Source organism: Melopsittacus undulatus, chromosome 11 (assembly GCF_012275295.1).
Source record: "Melopsittacus undulatus isolate bMelUnd1 chromosome 11, bMelUnd1.mat.Z, whole genome shotgun sequence".
Classification (NCBI taxonomy): Eukaryota; Metazoa; Chordata; class Aves; order Psittaciformes; family Psittaculidae; genus Melopsittacus; species Melopsittacus undulatus.
The window spans coordinates 22,061,815-22,080,493 of NC_047537.1; the positions used below are offsets into that span (position 1 = coordinate 22,061,815).

The window sequence follows — 18,679 nt, forward strand, 5'->3', positions numbered from 1 at the left end:
TTGTGTTTACTTCTGTTTACTCTCTCAGTCCTCCTTACAGCGTGAGTAGATGCAATCATGTTGTATCTGTGTTGTTTCATCAGTCTGGCAATGTTATCTGAGCGATGAGTTCCAATCCAAATGAATGCACATCTGTCAAAAGTGCCTGTGAACTTCTCCCATGTTATCTTTTCCATAAAGGTTGTCCTGTCTCTGCTGAAGGTGGTTGTCTAGGACAATGGTCCATGTGTTTGGTAATGCTGCACTTCTAGATTGGAGTCTCAGAACTGTATCATTTTCCTTCATGTCAAAATGCTGAATATTTCCTTCAAAAATTAGATGTCCACCTTCTTGAGACATACGTAACTGTATTCATGGAAAGTGGCAGGCTAGCAGTAAATTCAGTGTAACTCACACTTAATATATAGGATTTATATATAGGTTTTATATACATAGCTCCATGACAGTAAAAGCACTCTGGGAAAGTTCTTAGGAAATTTGGGTGTGTCCAAACCTTTTCCTTGCAAAGCAATGCTTGAAGTTTCTTATATCTCAGTATTTTGTAACTCTGGGAACCACCTTCCCATCAACTAATCCCATTTAGGTTCTGTTCCTGTATCGTTATACTCTTGTACTGTATCACTTGCTTGTCTCTGATACATGCCTAGATCAAAGACAAGATTTCTGATAGAAAGTGCTTTCATTGTACTAAAGCCATTTCTCTTTCTTGAGTCATGCAGCTTTGTGCAGTTGTCAGTCATAGGTAAAGAATCTGCCTTGTTCCTGTGGCAGACTGTACATCCTCTGAAGGTGCAATTAAAAATGACGCACGCCACCGAGCGCTTAAGAGTGTGCCCTAATGAATATGGGAACTGAGGCATGGCAACAAATTCTGCTGCACTGAGGCCTCTATCAAACTGCATGGTAGTGATCTTTTTGCTTTATTACCTAGATTTCTTTAGAATACCTCATCTTATTTCAGGTTCCTTTCACAGGGGTAGTCACCCCAACGCTGTACACTGAAAAGCTCCAGAAATCTCTCTCTTGAGAATTACATGCAAGAAGGTTTTCAGAAGAAGACCCTATTCTTTTCCTTCCTTGTTCTAATGTTTTTAACTATAGAGGTGGATTGAGTATGGTGTAAAATTTCTGATTGGGATCAATAGAGGGGAAAAAGATCCTGCTGTTCGCACACAACTGAAGTAGCAACACCGTGGATACTCATACCATAGGAATATGTTGGAATTTGGGTGGCATGCTTTAGTGTGAGGTGTCCCTGCCCATGGCAGGGAGGCTGGAACTAGGTGATCTCGAGGTCCTTTCCAACCCTTACTATTCTATGATTCTATAATACTCCTCCAAGCAGTCAAGTCACAAATAGAGTCTTAAAGGAGAGAGATTCTCTGAAGACAGAAAATCAATTATGTTCAATCCATGAATATTACTGCAGGAATGAAGGAGAATACCAATGTGGATTTCCAGCCCTTTAATTTCTTCCTTTCCTGAAACAGAAAGGGAGTTATCAGAATACAAGCGAGTTATCTCCCTTGTAAAAAAGGGAGAAAGGAGTTATCTGAATAAGGATGTTGTGGAACCGTTTGGGATAAAATGGAGCAGCTTAGTTTGTTAAGTGGCTTTCACTCATGTTCAAATACAAACAGGAGTGATCATTGTAAAAGAGCTGTGATTCAAAAGCATTCAGTGAGTTTGTGTGCTTAATGTTTATTATTCTGACTTGCTCCATTTTTTATGACTGCTGGATATTTACCACATCCAGCCTAACTTACTGTTTCCATGCCAACTAAATATATTTGTTCTCAGACGAGCGCTGTGATGCATCGCTCTGAAATTTCAGTTGCTGTGCAGCACAGAGAACTTCTAACAGTTGCCACACCTTCTGCTCGATGGGAATAGTGCCACTGCCTGCAGATCTGTGGAGCTCTGAGCAAAGCTTCGTGAGACAGGGATGAGCAACCTATGCCTGTGTCCAGGGTGTGGGGCCCAAGCGGTCCTTAATACAATGATGGCTGGAAGGCTTGAGTAATATTAGTCCTTTACTTTAGGGGTTTTGGTCCAAGGGGGAAGAGTTTTAAACTGAAAGAGGGTAGATTTAGGTTAGATATAAGGAAAAAATTTACTGTGAGGATGGAGTCACTGGCACAGGGTGCCCAGAGAAGCTGTGGCTGCCCCATTCCTGGCAGTGTTCAAGGCCAGGTGGACAACAGGGGCTTGGAGCAGCTGCTCCAGTGGAAGGGGTCCCTGCCCATGGCAGGGTGTTGGAACTGCATGAGCTTTAAGGCCCCTTCCAACCCAAACCAATCTGGGATTCTATTATTCTATGATTCTGTATTTCTTTTCAGATTAGTTTTTAAAGGTATCAGAGTTTTAATACAATCAGATAAATCACAGAAAACCTTTGCCCTCACTTCCATCACCCTGTCCTGCTATATATCCTTTGGAAAAATCATGTGGAAGCAGCCGAATTTCCTCCACACGAGCAAGTGTTCGGTACAAACCCAGTCTCCCTCCTGTTCCAGGCCTTTTAACACAGGTGTCCCAGCTGATTGCAAGAGCCAGGCAGCACCTTGAATTCCCAGGCTTTCTCTAAGGGTTGTCTTTCTCAGAACATGGTAGAGTTCTCCAAAATTAGGCTAATAAGCTCTAGATTAGGTATTTAAAAGTGGAAGTTGGCTTTGTGGCCAGCTGCAGGTGAGGAGGATTTAGGCAGCCTTTGTTTTGCAGAGCCGAGGAACACTTAGACTGAGAAACAAAACAGCACTCACTGCAGTGAGTGGTGATATTCTGCCATTTGCTCTGGTTGTTTCAGCCCACGTCACTGAAGCGCTTCCAAAAGTCTCCCCCCAGAGACCCATTCCTGCTCCCACAGAAATGGGAAGCTTAGTCTAGATTTGAATGATCTTAACCACAGAAGTGATTCACAGAGAGCAGCCTCTGCACTGTCACTGCCTGCGGAGCCAGCGATTAACCCCTTGGGCAGGCTGTGCTGGCACCAGGGCTCAGCAGTCGCTGCTGCCCTGGGGCACTGAGAAGCTGGAATGAGTTTCCACTGGGACTTGAGAGAACAGCCATATAGTCACTTTAAAACAGTCCCTGTATGTGACCAGCGCAGGAGAGGATGTATTGGAAGAGCGTTGTTTTTCCGCAGTTCTGCATGGCCCAGGAGGGTCCTTCTGTCCATCCAGCCCTCTGCCGACACCCCAAGCACTGGCTCAGGAGTTTACCGCATACTTCAGCTGTTTTCCTCCTAGAAACCATTTCATATATGCCTATATATTGTGCAAAGTGTGGTGAGACCAGCAGCCAGGCATAGCTCCCCACCAGCTGGCACCTGAAAATCTGCTGGTTCCATGGCTGCAGGCAGCACAATGGAAGATTTCTATTCAAAATACTTGTGGTGAACACATTTCAAGTTGAAAATACTTCTATTGACAAGAAGATGCTGAAGAGCCACGGAGAAGCAGTGAAGAATGTGATGTGAGTGGCAGCACGCTGATTGGGCTGTGCGGCATACACAGCATCCACTTCTTGGTGGGTTGTCCTCTTCAGATTTCCTGAGAGAGGCTGATGGGGAAGAATCAGACCGATTCTGGTTCTTTCATGGATAGAGGTGCCTATATATGTGTATGGCAGTGTTGCCTTCAGTACCATCAAATGACTACTGACATTATCTGGAGACCACTTTTTCTTGGTTATTCTACCACTTTTACGTTTGTTAGGGTCTACCATACATGCAATTCTATTGATATATCAATTAATTACTTTGATACAAAAGCACCTCCCAGTTTTTAATTAAGACAGAGATAGACTACATCATATCTTTGCATTTGACATTTTACAGTTGCACGGCACTTTCTTTAACAACCTGCTATGAAAGGACTGCAGAATCAAATTGAAGATAGTAAATTATACTGTCTAGCATGAAGTTTCAGAGTCGCAGAAGGAGAGAGAAGCTGAGATTCGAGCACAGTAAAACAGATTTGCAGGTGGGATTTGAAAGGAGCTGGAAATCAATGGAGTTGAAAGTTCTCAGGAGCTCCATATGGCAGGAGCTGCAGGAGTGAAGGCTCTCACCAACTGTGCAGCTGTCAAAGGGAAAAGAGGTAGATGGTGCTGGTGTGTGTGTGGAAATCAGTGATCAAATGTTAGCTTTGGTAATCAGACACAACTGGAAAATACACAAATATACACCTATTCCATAGGACAGAATGAATGACTGGAACGAAGTGGCTGCTGGAGAAGGACACTGAACCAGAAACTACAGAATAAACAGCTAAAAGGAAAAAGAATTCGTAACAAAAAAAGCCTAGAAGCATATGCTGGCATGCAGGAATTCGGGAGGATTGTGAAATGTCAGTTGCTAGCTCTTTGTCTTTAGTAGTGAAAGAGAAAGATCTTTCGAGAGAGCAGTACATCACTTTAGAGCATCTGTGGTTTGCTTGTATAGTATCTAATAAGGGAATTTTGTTCTTTCAGAAGTGTTTAAAGCAGGACTGCAAGGGGCAGTGACGCTGGAGTTTAGTGCAGGGAATTAAAAACGGAGAAGAGATGGGAATGCAGGGAGGAGCCATTCGGATGGCAGCAGAGAAGAGCAGAGACATCTCATCTCCAGTGTGGGCTCTCAGCAGTGCAGGCTCAATTAGGGAACTGTCCCATTCATTCTTTCTAGGTGATGAGGTGCTTGGATGGAGCTAAAAAGACTTAAAAAAGACCAACTTTGTGTGATCTTTAACATCATTTCAATTCTGAAGTGTTACTTTGTTTGCAATTTCATCAGCACCAAATACCAACCATCAGAAGTCCATTCGGGAAGCACAGCCATGGCTCTTTCCTGTTCCTCATCCTTACCCATGTCCAAAGCAGAGGAGACTCTTACCAACTGTGAGATTTTCTCATCCTGGCAGCTTGTTTTCCAGTTGAGATGCTGATTAGATTTTTGTTCTGGGAAGAGGGGAAATGGTGATAGTCAAAGCAGCTTCTGATTATTATCTACAAAGATTGCTTGTTCACACAGTCAGTGTGAAAATGCTGAGCCTAATCCTGTGCTGCTGAGCCTTGTCAGCTCTCACTGCCGTTAGTGAGCTCTCAGCACCTTTGTGTATCACACACTGGAACCTTGACTTGCTGAACCTCCCCAGGATGGAAAGGATTATATAGAAGGTAACACATGCTGGAATGTAAAACTGAAATGCAGAAATACATTCCAGTGCTGGTGTCAGAGATGCTTATAGCTTTATTCCAGGCTTAATTATCTTGATAGTGTTTTAGGAATCAGCAGAGGCAGAAATGAACACCATGTGTTTTCAGCTTTGGCCCAGCAGCGCTGGTTAGTGGTGGGACTGGTTTAGGTTTTGTTCCTCCAGGTCAGGGGGTGTGAGCTGTGTCTCCCCCTTCACCCCATGGAGCAGAGGATCCTCATGGTGACCATTCCAGCTGGTGAAAGGACAGCACTGATGAACTGAAGGACACAGGGCTCCGGGACAAAGATGGCATCTGTGATGAGTCATTTGGAAGGAGAGGAGAAGAAGTCAGGGATCCTCCAAATCCCAGCTGGAACAATAGCAGAGCCCTGGAGAGGGGGAGGGTGAGAGAACAGCGTGAATTTTCTAGCCACAGCATTCCTGGTTGTTCTATGGTGTTGACAGTGAAAGCTTTTATTCCTCTCCAACTCATGTCATCCCAAGAATGCTGTTCTTGCCATATGCAGCCCACTGGTGTTTTTTCTCTTTGCCTGCCTTCCCTTCCTTTGCAGCTATGAATGATACAGACTCGGATTGCTTAACTACAAACAGAGCGTTTTCCAGGTGAGAGTTCTTGGTAGAGAAAAGAAAGGTATCGAAATATAAGCCATTGAAGCAATAAGGCCTTTTGGATGCAGGTTTGAGGAGAAAAAAACAACTTAGATCAGAAAGCTCAGTGTGCAGCGAGCAGCTCTGTGTAACTGGAGGTCCCTGTGGGTTAGTAAAACAACAAGGCAAAAATGTTTTGGATGCTCTAATGCTTTACTAGGTAGAGACAGAGAAACAAAGAGGGCGGTTATGCCACTAATTCATGTTTTATTGAAGCTGTCAGAACAGGGGAGGTTCTCCAGCAGGATTTCCTCAGTGGAGAGCAACATGGTGTACACTTGACAAAATAACTCACTCAGCTGATCTTGCTCCGTTGCTTGATCCAAATTCATGCGATTTATGGCATTCATTACTTTTCTTATGAACTTGAGAACATTTGTATCAAGTTGCATTCTGTTTCTCTGAATCTGGAAGAACCATATTTCAACCTACATTGCACAGTCAGAACAGAAATTCCCACTGCCTGAAATAAGAGAGGATGTGGACCAAAAAGCAGTGGATATTCCTATTTGATTATATCATGAAAAGACAAGTGTTCAGATGTTGTTCTTCATTGAGAAAATGGATGCATCAGTTGATTCTTCATTGGGAAAAGTTGCTTCAGAAGATTTCAAGCTCCAACAACAGAAACCTGAGAGAGATGTACTTCAAGGAAATTCAGATTTCAATGGATTTGGTTCTTTGGATATAGCCCAAGTGTCCCCTGGGCTGATGGAGGAAGGGGCCCATAGAGACTCAGAGCAGTTTTGTGGGATTACAGCTATGCTCACTTGGACATTAAGAGTGCTGAGAAGCAAAGGAGGAATCACTGCAAAGAACACAAGCAAATAGTGATTAATCACTGACATTCTTTGGGTTGTTGTTTGGGGGCTTGGGTTTTGTTAATTGGGGGTTTCTAATTGGGGTGGCACTGCAGTAATTTGTCCTTCACTTGCCCTTTCCAAAGTGCTCTCAGAAAATTGCTTCAGTAATCTTCACACCACCTGAATGAAGTTGACCTATGCAATGTTATTGTTATTATCCTCATTTAGAAGGCTGAGACTTTAGTCTGAGATTAAATGATTTGCCTAAGGCTGAAGGAGTTATTTTTACCTTTTTGGTACCCTAACCTGCCTTTAGATTTCTTACAGCAGATCTTTCATGTCTGCTTTCAGAGATGCATATTGCAGAACAGATGCATAACCTTTTTAAAGAGATTTCTTTTTTAAACAGCTTCATAACACCATTGTTTATAGGAAAGGATTTGAGAGAGTCAGGCTATTACTTATCTCACTCCCCCTGAAACATGGAGAAAATTTGATAACAATAAATGATCCTAATTATGCTTTTTGGTCACTATCCTCCTATTTCCTGGCACACATGGAATTCTTATCCTTCATACATATCATAAACAGGCAGAAATTAAGATACCAAAAAACCACAACACCTTTTGATTCTTATCTGACATAAAATGTTACCTTCATGCCCTTCAAGATGAGATTTATGTTTTCTAAAGGAACTCGAACAACTCCTCTGTGGTCCCTTCATTTGCTTTGGCAATGTATACTTCAGAGGTACTTTTGCATTTCCCTTTGGTTCAAATAAAGTAAATTACAGTTGGGAGAGCTGGAGAAGATTGCATTTGTTTAGTTGGATGATAAACTCAGCATCACAGACCTCTCAGAAGTCAGAAGGGGAGAGCTGGCTGTTGGGAAGCTGGAGAAGATATGGTGTGGTTGTGGCTGTATAGCAAAGCACAGAAGAGAAGCAGAGTACTCTCTGCCTTGAAGGCTGTTCTCAGCACATGGATTAAAATCCATCTGGTCATCTTGAAGATACTGTATTTCTTCTGGATGTGCTTAAGTTATTTCTTGCAAAGAGGAAGGTGAGTGACTACAGTGCAGCTAGATGCCAATGGGACTTGTTCCATCAGTCCTGTGCTCCCATCTGCTTCAAACTCAACCCAGCAACATCCCTCTTTTAGGATAAAGACCTGAAAAAATGAATTGTGCCACCTAAAGACCCTCAGGCCAGGCCTGACTGCTTGTTTTGGAACACTCAGGCTTGGATATTTCTCTTTTGGGAATCAAAAACCAACTTTTACCTCTTTCAAGAATGGTCAATGCTCACCTATGACAAGTTCTCATTGTAGCCTGTGGAACTGAAACTTCCCTTTCTGCATTGCTTTGTATAATAGTGTGAATATTTGTCTCTTCTTGTCTTCTCTAATCCATCGTGTGACCAAGCATACATGAGCTGTGTGCTGCAGCCTCAGCTTTCAGTTGTTTCTAGTGACACCAAAGATGATTGATGGTAAAACTTTCAGCCTCATATGTTAGCCACCAACCTGAACAAACAAAGAGCAGTGTGGCAGCTTCATATTAAAAGCTATAAAAAACCTTCCTGGGGGTTCCTGGATTAAATCAACTCACCAAAATGGATTTTCAAATAAAAAGAGAAGCTTTCTCAGGACTGAAGCAAAACGAGTGCAACAGTAAATGAAAGAGGTATCCCCATCCAGCAGGCTAAAGCCCTCCTGAGGGCTGAAGAATGGCAATTTTCAACGTCTCTCAAGCTTGCAGGAGGAGACACACTGTTTGTGGATCCTAGGGAGGCAGCTTGAGGCTATAAATGAACAAAAAAGCCTTTAAGGCACCAAAAAAAATAGAGAGAAATCCCTGCAGACCCAGCTTTCATTGGTCAAAAAGAAGTGTTAAAAACTCCCCATTCAAGTTAGTACACATTAGCCCCTATATATTATTTTTCAGTTGTAAGAAGTGATTTAGGGTTTTGCCATGCACTATTTTAATCTCTTGGGTCAATAAACCTTGGTAGTAACTTCAGCCAAAACCACCAGCATGTTGTTTATCATAATGTGACAGGAAACAGCTGGGATCTTATTTTCATCTTACTGTGATCCAATGATTAGTGAGCACAGTGGAAAGTAACGTGGTCTGTCTTAGCAGACAAACAAATTGCACTTGTATCCCAAGGTGCATGTCTTCTCTGTGAAACAGAGGAAGAAATAGGCTTCAAGCAACACTTCAGCTACCAGGCCTTGTTTCTCATTCTCTTCCTCCATTTTCAGCCGAGCCACTAACATACTTCAAAGCACAGTAAGTATTTCTTCCTGACCTTCCAAGCAACACCTTTATCAAATGGGAACAATCCCCTTGCTGCTTTGCAGAGTTGATAGCGAACGTGGTCATGGAAGCATGAGTTTAGAGGACACTTGCAGATTAAACTGATAAAACCAGTGACCTGGTTGTAAAAAAGACTCTTGCACAATTAGAATCACAGAGCTGTAGTAAAATTTGTGCTGCATGTACTTAGAATAGGGAAAATTGGAGTAAGGAGCTCTTGCTGTGTGCCTGGCACCTGAGGAAGCTGGCATCGGTCCCTGATGCTCTGTAGGCATGGCTAGGTTGTGGTGTAGGGAGATACATCGGAGTCGGCTCAGCTCCTGACATCTACATCACTTGAGTGCAAGTGAGGTGGAGTTTCTGTGCTGGTTGGGACACCTTAACATGTCGCCAAAGTGATCATGCAGATCCTCTTGCTCGTGAAATAGATCTTTATTATTCAAACTGTGGGAAATAGAGGCATTTTGCTTTTCTAGCTGACTCTTTCTGCTCCCATCTCACCAAAAGCAAATGTAACGTGTTGAATTAACTGAAATATACGTTTCTGCTCTATCAAGGTCCCCACCCAAATGAGCTGTTGGCTCAGAAAATATTTATCCTGGCAAAGCACCTCTGCATAACTTTGTAAGCCTCTATAGAAATGGTAGCGTGAATTTATTGGAGTAACTCTCAAAACCATAAATTCTGATCACAAGCTTCTATACAGGCAGAGTTCAAACAAGGTTTCCTGTCTCACCATCTTTTTTTTCCTATAGATTTACATCATGGCAACGCTCACTTGCAGTTCACAAGGAAAGCCTCTAATTGCCTATTTGCATAGAGATGTGGAGATTTGTCAGACTGACTCATAGAGCTTTCCTAAAGCTTCATCAGATTGTTTTATTCCTTTTGTATTGATAATTGTGTTATGCATAAGGCACATTTTGGCACAACCTGCTTTTTACCATGAGCTGGTACTTGGCACATCTCACACTGCACTGGCTGTGTGGTTCTCACGTGTCTCAGCGCGTGCGTTCCTTGCGAGCCGGGAGCTGGAAGTTGGCACTTGTGGCTTCTCCAGCTGGAGGGCTGAGGTTTTGATTTGTGGTTGCAATGGTAGATTTAAGCAATTTGGTAACTAAAACAAAATTAGCCCAAAATGGCGTTGGTGTGTAAACCATTGGAAAAATGGATTCAGTTTGGAAGTTTAAAGATCGTTTATAAGTTAATCTGATATTGAATCTCTTTTATCCTTTATTTACATGTTCAGCTGCTGGGCCAGAAAAACACCTGAGTACTTGTTTAATTTGAATTTAGAGGTTAATCCTCTTGGAAGTTAAGTATAGATGGGAGGCACTGATTCAACCAAGTAATAAAGCTTTTCCTGGGTCAAGGTTCAGCAAATACAACCACATGGGAGAGATACAAAGCACAATCCTTCCAGCTTATCTCTCCTCATATACCTTTGCTTTGTAACTGTACTGTTTACTCAGCATCTGTTGAATAGTTATAGACTAGAATGTCCTCCCTTAGATGTAACCATTTTGGTGTGAACATCTGATATCGTGACATGTCTCAAACCTAGTTGTTAAAGTCCTGTAGCCTCAATGAAGTTGAGGAAGGCACAACATGCAATGAAAAATAGTTGCATGATGAATAAAAAGTCCTTAAAAGCACCTACAAGATGAGAAATGTTAACAGATCTTGGGAAACAATAATTTACCTTGTCTGAGGCAGTAAGGGGCAAATACTGCTCTAGTGACCTGACTCAGATGCCATCAAAGACAAAAAGAAAACTGATTATCAATTGCAAAGTATACATCTATATAAATGCTCTATTGAGATAGTTTAGGAATGATTATTGCTTCTTCTGCCCATGTCCCAGCAAATGCCTTACTGCTTCCTTTTCATTATTTCTTCCTGCTTTCCATATAATGTTTTCTTTTTCCCTTCTTCTTTTTAACCTCATTTGCTCTTTCCATGTTTTTGCTTATCTTTCTTTTCTCTCCTTCCTTCTCCCCTGACACCACAGTCCTGTGTTGATTTGGACCCTAATGTGGGCAAAAGAAGCAAAATCTTTACTCTGCAGCTTCCAAGAGTAGCCATCTATATATAAAAGTATTCTTGTTCTGTTACAGATAACCCATATACGACAAGAATATGAAGCCACGCTCAAAGGCCTGATGCCAGCAACTTTGAGACAGGAATTTGAAGACACCATTGTATCTTTGAAATCTCAGGTAAATTCTTATTATTCATCTGAAGTTGTTGAATTGGATAAAAACCATCTTGTCTAGACAGGAAAGTCTGACTGTCTACAATTTAGCCAAAAATACTGAGTAAGTCTCAAGCCCAAATCGTGGCAGCACTCACATGCTTCTCAGTCATCTCTCACAAGTGTCCTCACCTTGAGAGCTACCACATTGTATCTTTTGATCCCAGATTTTGCTTCGGTTGGCAGTAGAAAGTAGAAATTATGCTGTATTCAGTATTAGGATTCTTTCTCAACCTTTCACATACAGCACACAGTTATCTCTCATCTTCCTCACCCTGTTTCTCCTGAAGGAATCATTTAAAGATTGCATGTAAAGGTGTAGAAGAGAATTGGAAATAATTTTCTTTCCAGCCTATATAATAAAGAAAATGGGATATAGCATTTAAGATACTAGTCCAAATGACCAGCGTGTTATTTCTACATTTTCCTGTATAAAGAGGCTCTAATAACCTTCTGTAATGCTTTGTCTTTAACATTTAAAACACTAGCCCATCTAGAATAATGCAGAAACAATATTATTTCTATGAAACAGACTTTTAGATTGGCTTATAGAAATACCAATATGTCATTGTGAATAGGGAGCTACTAATGAACTGGGTGTTTTTCTTGTTCATGGTGTCTGCAGAAGTTATTTGATTCTTTCCTATTCTGTATATTAGGAGTTGGAAGGAAGCAAAATGTCATCATTGCCTGAACTCACATGAGGAAGGGTGAATAGCTACAAAGAGAGGTGATCATAGGTGTGGAATAACAGTAATCCAAAGAAAACAGTGGCAGTGTTCGCATATGGCCAAGGGCAGGACTGTGCATTTAAATATGCTGGGAAGGACTGGGATCTGTCCTGGGCTGGAGGGAAGAAGTGAGAGGAAGACAGGGCAGTGCTGGTGACTCAGAGCTGCCCATGAGTGCTGGGAAGAGGGAAAGCCCTGAAGACACAGGATAGGTACCAGCACACGCCTTATACCAACTGTCAGAACCATTCTTTAACAAATTATACATCCACAAACTCCATTTCTCTTTCTTACGCAATCTCTCTCCATGGAGATGGTTGGGAATTTATTGTATTTGGGAGTTTTCCCCCTATAATTTTTCTTTAGAGCACATAAGGGTTATTCTGTAGGGTTTTTTTCTATCCATGGGACACTTCCCCTGTGCCTTTACTATAAGGAGGAAATATTCAGAGGGGAAACGTCCATATTCCTGTGTGCTGGTAGTGACACAGCTTCAACACTCCAGTTGTAAAGCCTCTGCTTACATATAAAGGGATACCTAATGGAAATCATTCTCATTTAAATGGTTGTGGGAAATAAGGAATTAAGGATCTACTGGGGAAATCTATTTCCAGTTGATAGTAAAAAGCTCTTTTTAAAGTGTGGTTGTCTATTAGCACTGTCTGGTAGGAAGCGTTACTCCAGAGCCAATGCAAGAATACCACACCTTTTAATGAGTTAGAAAGAAAAAACAGGAGAATCTGATACCCACCTGCAGGGCTTCTGTAAGCAGGAGTAGCATTTCAAAAGAGTAAAAGTAACTACACACATGAAAACCTGGGTGCTATCCCAGAAACGCATTGCTGCTGGCTGTATTTCCAGTGGGATGCTGTCGGCGCAGACCACTCAGTGAGCAGGGCTTGTACTGAAGCACAGGTGTCCTGGTCTTTGAAAATAGTTGGAATTCCAGTTTGAAAACAGCAGGCAAGAAGGGCAGTGGAATCTCTGCACCTGTCAGGATTATTTATTGTTGGAGGAGGATGAAGAGGATGGGCTGGGTGAAAACACTGAGCAGTGAGAAAAATAAAGAAGAAAATACTTGTGGCTTGGGCAAAGTTTTCTAACACCATTGCTAAATATAAAGCACGCTGCCCAATTGTGTGCTCCAGGTGAGTCTTCCAGAAGGGGTCACAGTGTATTAATAAACATTCATTCTCATACACTTGAAGTCCAGGTGAGCACTTTCATCACAAGAGCAAAAGCACAGGGATCAGAGCGCAGGCATCATACACGAGTTCACAGTAAAAGTGGAGCTCCCAAACCCTTGTATAACCTGTATGATACCACCAGCTGAGTTTAAAAACTGTTTTGCCTCTTGTTTCTAAAGGAGTGAGTAGCGTGCAGCTGGAGCAGGGCCAGGAAAGCCATACCAACAGTCTTCTTCTACCAAGCATTAATTCTAGTTTGCAGCTGAAGTGCTTTTTATTTAGGCAGGATAGACCAGGAAAACACTCTTTATGAAATGAGCCCAAATTTTGTTCATCAATTTCATGGGGGTTGTATTTTACAGGTAAATATTCTGCAGAAAAGAATCTGTGTCTTCCAGGAAGAGCGGAACGTCTACCAGGCCAGGAGGTACATGATTATCTTTGATCAATTTGTACCATTTCACACCTGTGGATCCCAGTTATTGAAGTTTTACGGCTTAATTAAAACACTCAAATACAGTTGCAGTTTTAAAAGATCCTTATTTTCAGTAAACAAGCATCTAAGACCTTTCCCAGTGCTTAGTCAGTACTATTAGAGCAAGATTAGAGAACTTGCAGGTGCATTACAAGTCTGGGCTTTGCCTCGACATTCATGATGAGACAGTGGCTCGGTGCACAGCTGCAGCTCTGCGGTGATGCCACCTCCTTTCAAGATAGAAAACAATGATGCAATGCATAATATTACAGATCACATCTTCAAAGTACCGGATCTTCATGAGCCTGAGCTTTTTTTCAGCCGTTTACACCCTCCAATATAAATTATGGTGAGTGCTGCAGCAATAAAAAGCCTGGCTGTGCCTTTAGAGTAAGTGATTCACATGGAGAGGTGAGTACAAGGAAACTTCCTAGGAAAGCCACTCCATCTTTTTTATATTTATAGACTTTGATGAGACTTTCATAGCTCACATAAGGGTTTCTTGCAAAGAAGAATGTGTGCTTGTAAAACCAGTGTAAGGATTTGTAAGATACTTAAACCTTTGTAAAAATGTTAGCAGTGTGAAACTTGTCTGAAAGTATTAATCCTGAGCTGTTTGTTAAGGAGAATTAGCTAAAGCTAATTAGAAACTGAAAATATCAGAGATTCTTGGTAAAATGTCCAGTGTAGGTAACTTTGTCAGATAAATCTGTAGCTGTAATGCATCTCTAGACTCTTTCCTTCAGCATCAACAGCATTACACGCATTTTTGTCTTAAGCTTATTCTGAATCAGTGTCTTCTCAGTTAGGAAAATAGCTGTTTAAAAAGGTGAATAATCATGTAACATTAGAGCAGAGCAGGCCACAGCATCCTGGTGGAGGGGAAGCAGGGATGGAGCCAGCACAGCACACAGCAGCTCCTCTCCCCGTGGGGCTGTTGAGGCGTTTGCTCCGAGACTTGGAGAAGCTTTTGTGCTGCTTCTGGTCACGAAAATCACCTTCCTGACCGGATCTTTTCGCCAAGTCTACATTCATATTACATTGTGTGTTACCATTTACTTGACTCTCACTGAAGAACTGCTTTTTGCTGCATTAACCCATATGCATGCCTGTGGCCGCGGATTTGATGCAGCTCCCTGCATGAACACCCGACAGCAGTGGGGCTATGTGAAGCCTCACTGCTGGACCAAATCCTGTTGTGTTTTTATAGTTAAAATAGTAAGCTATAACTAATGAGAATCTCTTGGTTTTCAGGTAGCTGCTGGAGCTGTTGGATTTCTTCAATTGCCAAATGGACTGCTTTGAATAGGTTTGAAGATTTGGCTCTTGTAAATTCAACTGCAAAGATCAGTGGCTATTTTGTTAGTACATAAAATGAAGTTCATAAAAACACATTGATTGCTCGTGCCAGCATGTTTTTAGTTGTATCTTCCTTCCATTGTGTTTATCATTATCTCATTACAGACGTATACTTTCGATGTAGTGTGTGAGTCCATGCTGAGCTTGCTTACTGAGCCCTTAGAGTTTCCTTTACTAATAGTTTTGCTATTACTTCCCAGTACCATTCTTTTCGGTTTTATACATGAAGAAAATCCCATTTTCTGTTATTATTGTCCCAGATACTTTAACATATTTTGACATTGTTTTGTGTCCATGTGTTTACATAATATTAAAATATTATTATTTTGTCCTATTTTATTTTGATATTATTGTCCGGCTTGAGCATCTCACTCACCTCAGTAGCCACAGTGCCCATGAGGGGGTTCTATGGCTTGGGGAACTGGGGAGATGTTTTTATGCTGTGTTTCAAGGGAAAGTATTGGATTGAGAATGAAAACCACAATGACAAATGCAGCCACCATTGCCAGTTATATCTCTGGCTGGGGTTGCATATGCTGGTCACGGGGAAAGTTCTTTGTCATTTACTGATAACACAGTTATGGGCTGTTATTGAAAAAGAGTCCTGATTCAGCCTTGATTCTGCAGGCTCTCTCTTGGATGATCCTGGTAAACGTAAGCAGATTTGGTTTGCAGGGATGAGCTTTGAGCAGCAGTGGAAAGCTGAAGGATCCAGACAAGGAATTGTCCTCATAGGTGGCTCTGCCTCCCAGGAACAGGAAGGCTTCCTTATCTCTTGGCCATCCATACACCATACATTTGTAATCTGTAAATTTAGACATGCTGAATACAAGAATAGCTTTTGTCTTCCCTAGGCACCATCCTGCCAGCACAGTTAATGGTCTGAGTGCTTGTGAGAGGCTAGAAATTCCTGTCCTCCAAGTCCAGCTGTGGCCCTGAGACCCAGAGGGTCTCACTGCTGATGGGAGCAGCCACCTCTCCTCCCTTGCCCCAGTGGCACAGTGATCCCCACAGGATTCCAAGGGTCCTGGAGTGCCTGTGGCTGGATGTGGCTGTCCCGAGTCCCAGCTCTCCAGCTGCGCTCTTATCCCACCTGGCATGGAGATCAATGAGGAGAGGCTTTGGCAGGCTGAGAGCTCCATCCACCCCTCCGCCTGACAGTGCTGGCAGGGAGCTCCTTGCCAAACATTGGCTTCAGCTTTGCTGATTGTCTGAGCCTGGGCAGGTTTTCCACCTTCCTGGAATCAACAAGTGATTCTTCTCATTATAGATAAGGGGTTGTCATGGCTCTGATAAGAGAGGAGGTGCCTGTGGCAGGTGCCACAAAGACTCGCCTGGGGCAACGAGGAGTTTTGGTAGGAGGAAATTGTCAGGATGCATTTAGTTCATTGGGATCAGTAAAATGAAATGGATTTGACTGGTTGTACAAAGCTTCTTCACGTCACTTTTGTCTATAGCAGTTCTTAAACATTAAACTTATGCAGCACTGAAGATTATATAATGATGAAAAATGAGGAGAATGACAAGAGTTTATTTCTCTTATTGCAGATTGCCTCAGTATCCATTCTTTTGACTTTCAACAAAAGCATCAAGGCCAGGTTGGATGGGGCTTGAAGCAACCTGGTCTAGTAGGAGGTGTTCCTGTCCATGGCAGGGGCTTGGAACTAGATGAGTTTTAAGGTCCCTTCCAACCCAAACCATTCAATGATTCTATGATTCTACTCAGAGATGTGCAGGGCAGTGATGGTTGAGCTCTTTGGGAAGAGCACTAAGAGCTCATGCTGGGATTTACCCAGTGGTTATTGCCTGTGTCCTAATAGACATGGGAACAGTGAAATCTCTCTTCTCATGCATGAAGGAAATGAGGCATTTTTGATTCTGCTGTTCTGCTTGTGTATTTGCATGATCTCCAGGTGGTTATTGTGCTTTCAAAAGTGGTAAGGGAGGTACATCCATACAGAAAGACATGGACCCTCTTCTAGCTACTTCAATTCAGGCCTGAATTGCCTTGTTTTTGATGGAATTGGGTTGCTGATGTCATTGATCAAAAAGGAATTTGAGAGAAGTAGATGTTGGTCAATCGATTTTTAAACTGGGAAACTCTCTCCTACACCAAATGTAGCGTGAGAACCATTTTGAAGGTGCTTGTAAACCTGATAAGAACTTAGACTCAAGGTTGGTTGGAGTTCTCTCATAGTTCTTAACATTTCCTTGATCATCCTTGTACTAAGTATTGTCCAAATGGCAGGATTAGATATGTTTTCATATGTATTACCTGCTCTTTAGCTCTCTTTCCCCTGCTAGGTAAGGAATTGCCAGTGGCTAGTAGCTGGCTTCAATGTCCACAAAACAAGCTCTGGTGAAAACAGCTTGAATATGGTTACAGCTTTATTTGTATGTTTTCTTTACTTATTTTACCGATTTTGCTTTGTTTCACTCTCTGTAAAACCCCAGAAGAAGAAGGCATCATCATAGCATTTTTCACTGGTGCCAAGGGAGATGACCCTTACCAAGGTGACACATTATTTTAGTGCCACTCACAGTTCTTGTGTTACACGTAACAGATCTGCTCATTTCTGGTGCACTTGGCAGAAAAGGGATACAACCTCCCTCCTCCTGCCAGCCCTCTGCTTTCCGCTGCAACAGTGCTTTAATTGTGCTGGTGACAGTAGATACTCCTGGTACTTGCTCAAATCTCTGCTGATGGTGCTTTCAAACCAGGAGATGATTTTGCTGCCGAGGAAGAGATTTTATTGTCACCAGAAGAAAATATTTGCAATCACTAGACTATCTTACAGTGTTTTATTGAATTTCCTGCAAACCATCCCAGCTTTGATTCTAGCCATGAGCCGTCTTGATGGAGACTGTACATGGGATCTGATTTATTTCCTTTCATTATCTCAATGCACTGCAAGTCCTTCCTAAGTCACAGAATGTACTGGAGGCACCACGCTACTAAATTAATGCTTGGTCTTGTTCTGAGGGTACAAAGGAAAAGGCGTCAGATATTGCATGAAAAAGTTTCAGAACACAAGGTCACTTTAATTCAGGCTTTTTTTTCCAAGGAACTATCTTTTCTAAGCTTTGATATTTTGTTCAGAAAGGTCATTTCTTTTAAGCCTTTGTCATTAAAGAAGACTTGTTCTTTCAAGCACGCTATCAAAGGGTGCAGAAATTGCAAGTTACTGAAACTAAAACGCATGATCAATTTTAAGTCTGCCAACTACAGCCCACTTAAAGTTGGATGTGCTCTGGGACTGGTGGCTCCTTTGATGGAGCCGGTGGAAGATGTGCCATTGGTCAACTCTAACCAAAAAAAGATAATGAAATAACACTTTTCCTCCCTAAATTAGAAATCATTTGGTGTGGAAAAGCATTGAAAGGGCTGAATAAGCATCTAATCCTGGAAAAATGCATTTGGGAGCAGCTTGTACCGCTTTGCCATGGGAATTACACAGCTCCCGTTCGTGTTGTCTGATAATGTAAATAAGGCAAGTTCCTGGACAAAATATCACTTATTTACCATTTGCTGCCACAAGACAATCTCTCCTTCACTGACAAACATAGGAAAGAAAAGAGTGAAGATCTTGTGTCATGCCCTTATTTGCAGCCCCTGAACCTGACCTCTGCTGATGCAGCCTTTATCCCATGAGCCTGTATTATGTCAGTGCATGGTATCACACTTAGTGTCAGCACTTAGGATTG

General features: G+C 42.1%; 1 protein-coding gene across 1 annotated transcript in view; it reads left to right on the forward strand.

Annotated features, from left to right (window-relative positions):
- The window catches only part of CEP112 (centrosomal protein 112), a 158,356-nt gene extending 143,048 nt beyond the window's left edge, over nucleotides 1–15,308 (forward strand). The window contains exons 25-27 of the mRNA XM_034067887.1: nucleotides 11,086–11,187; nucleotides 13,503–13,567; nucleotides 14,870–15,308. Coding sequence (XP_033923778.1) covers nucleotides 11,086–11,187; nucleotides 13,503–13,567; nucleotides 14,870–14,873 — 171 coding nt within the window. The 3' untranslated portion in view covers nucleotides 14,874–15,308. The remainder of the gene's footprint in view (nucleotides 1–11,085; nucleotides 11,188–13,502; nucleotides 13,568–14,869) is intronic.
- Nucleotides 15,309–18,679: the final 3,371 nt, after the last annotated feature.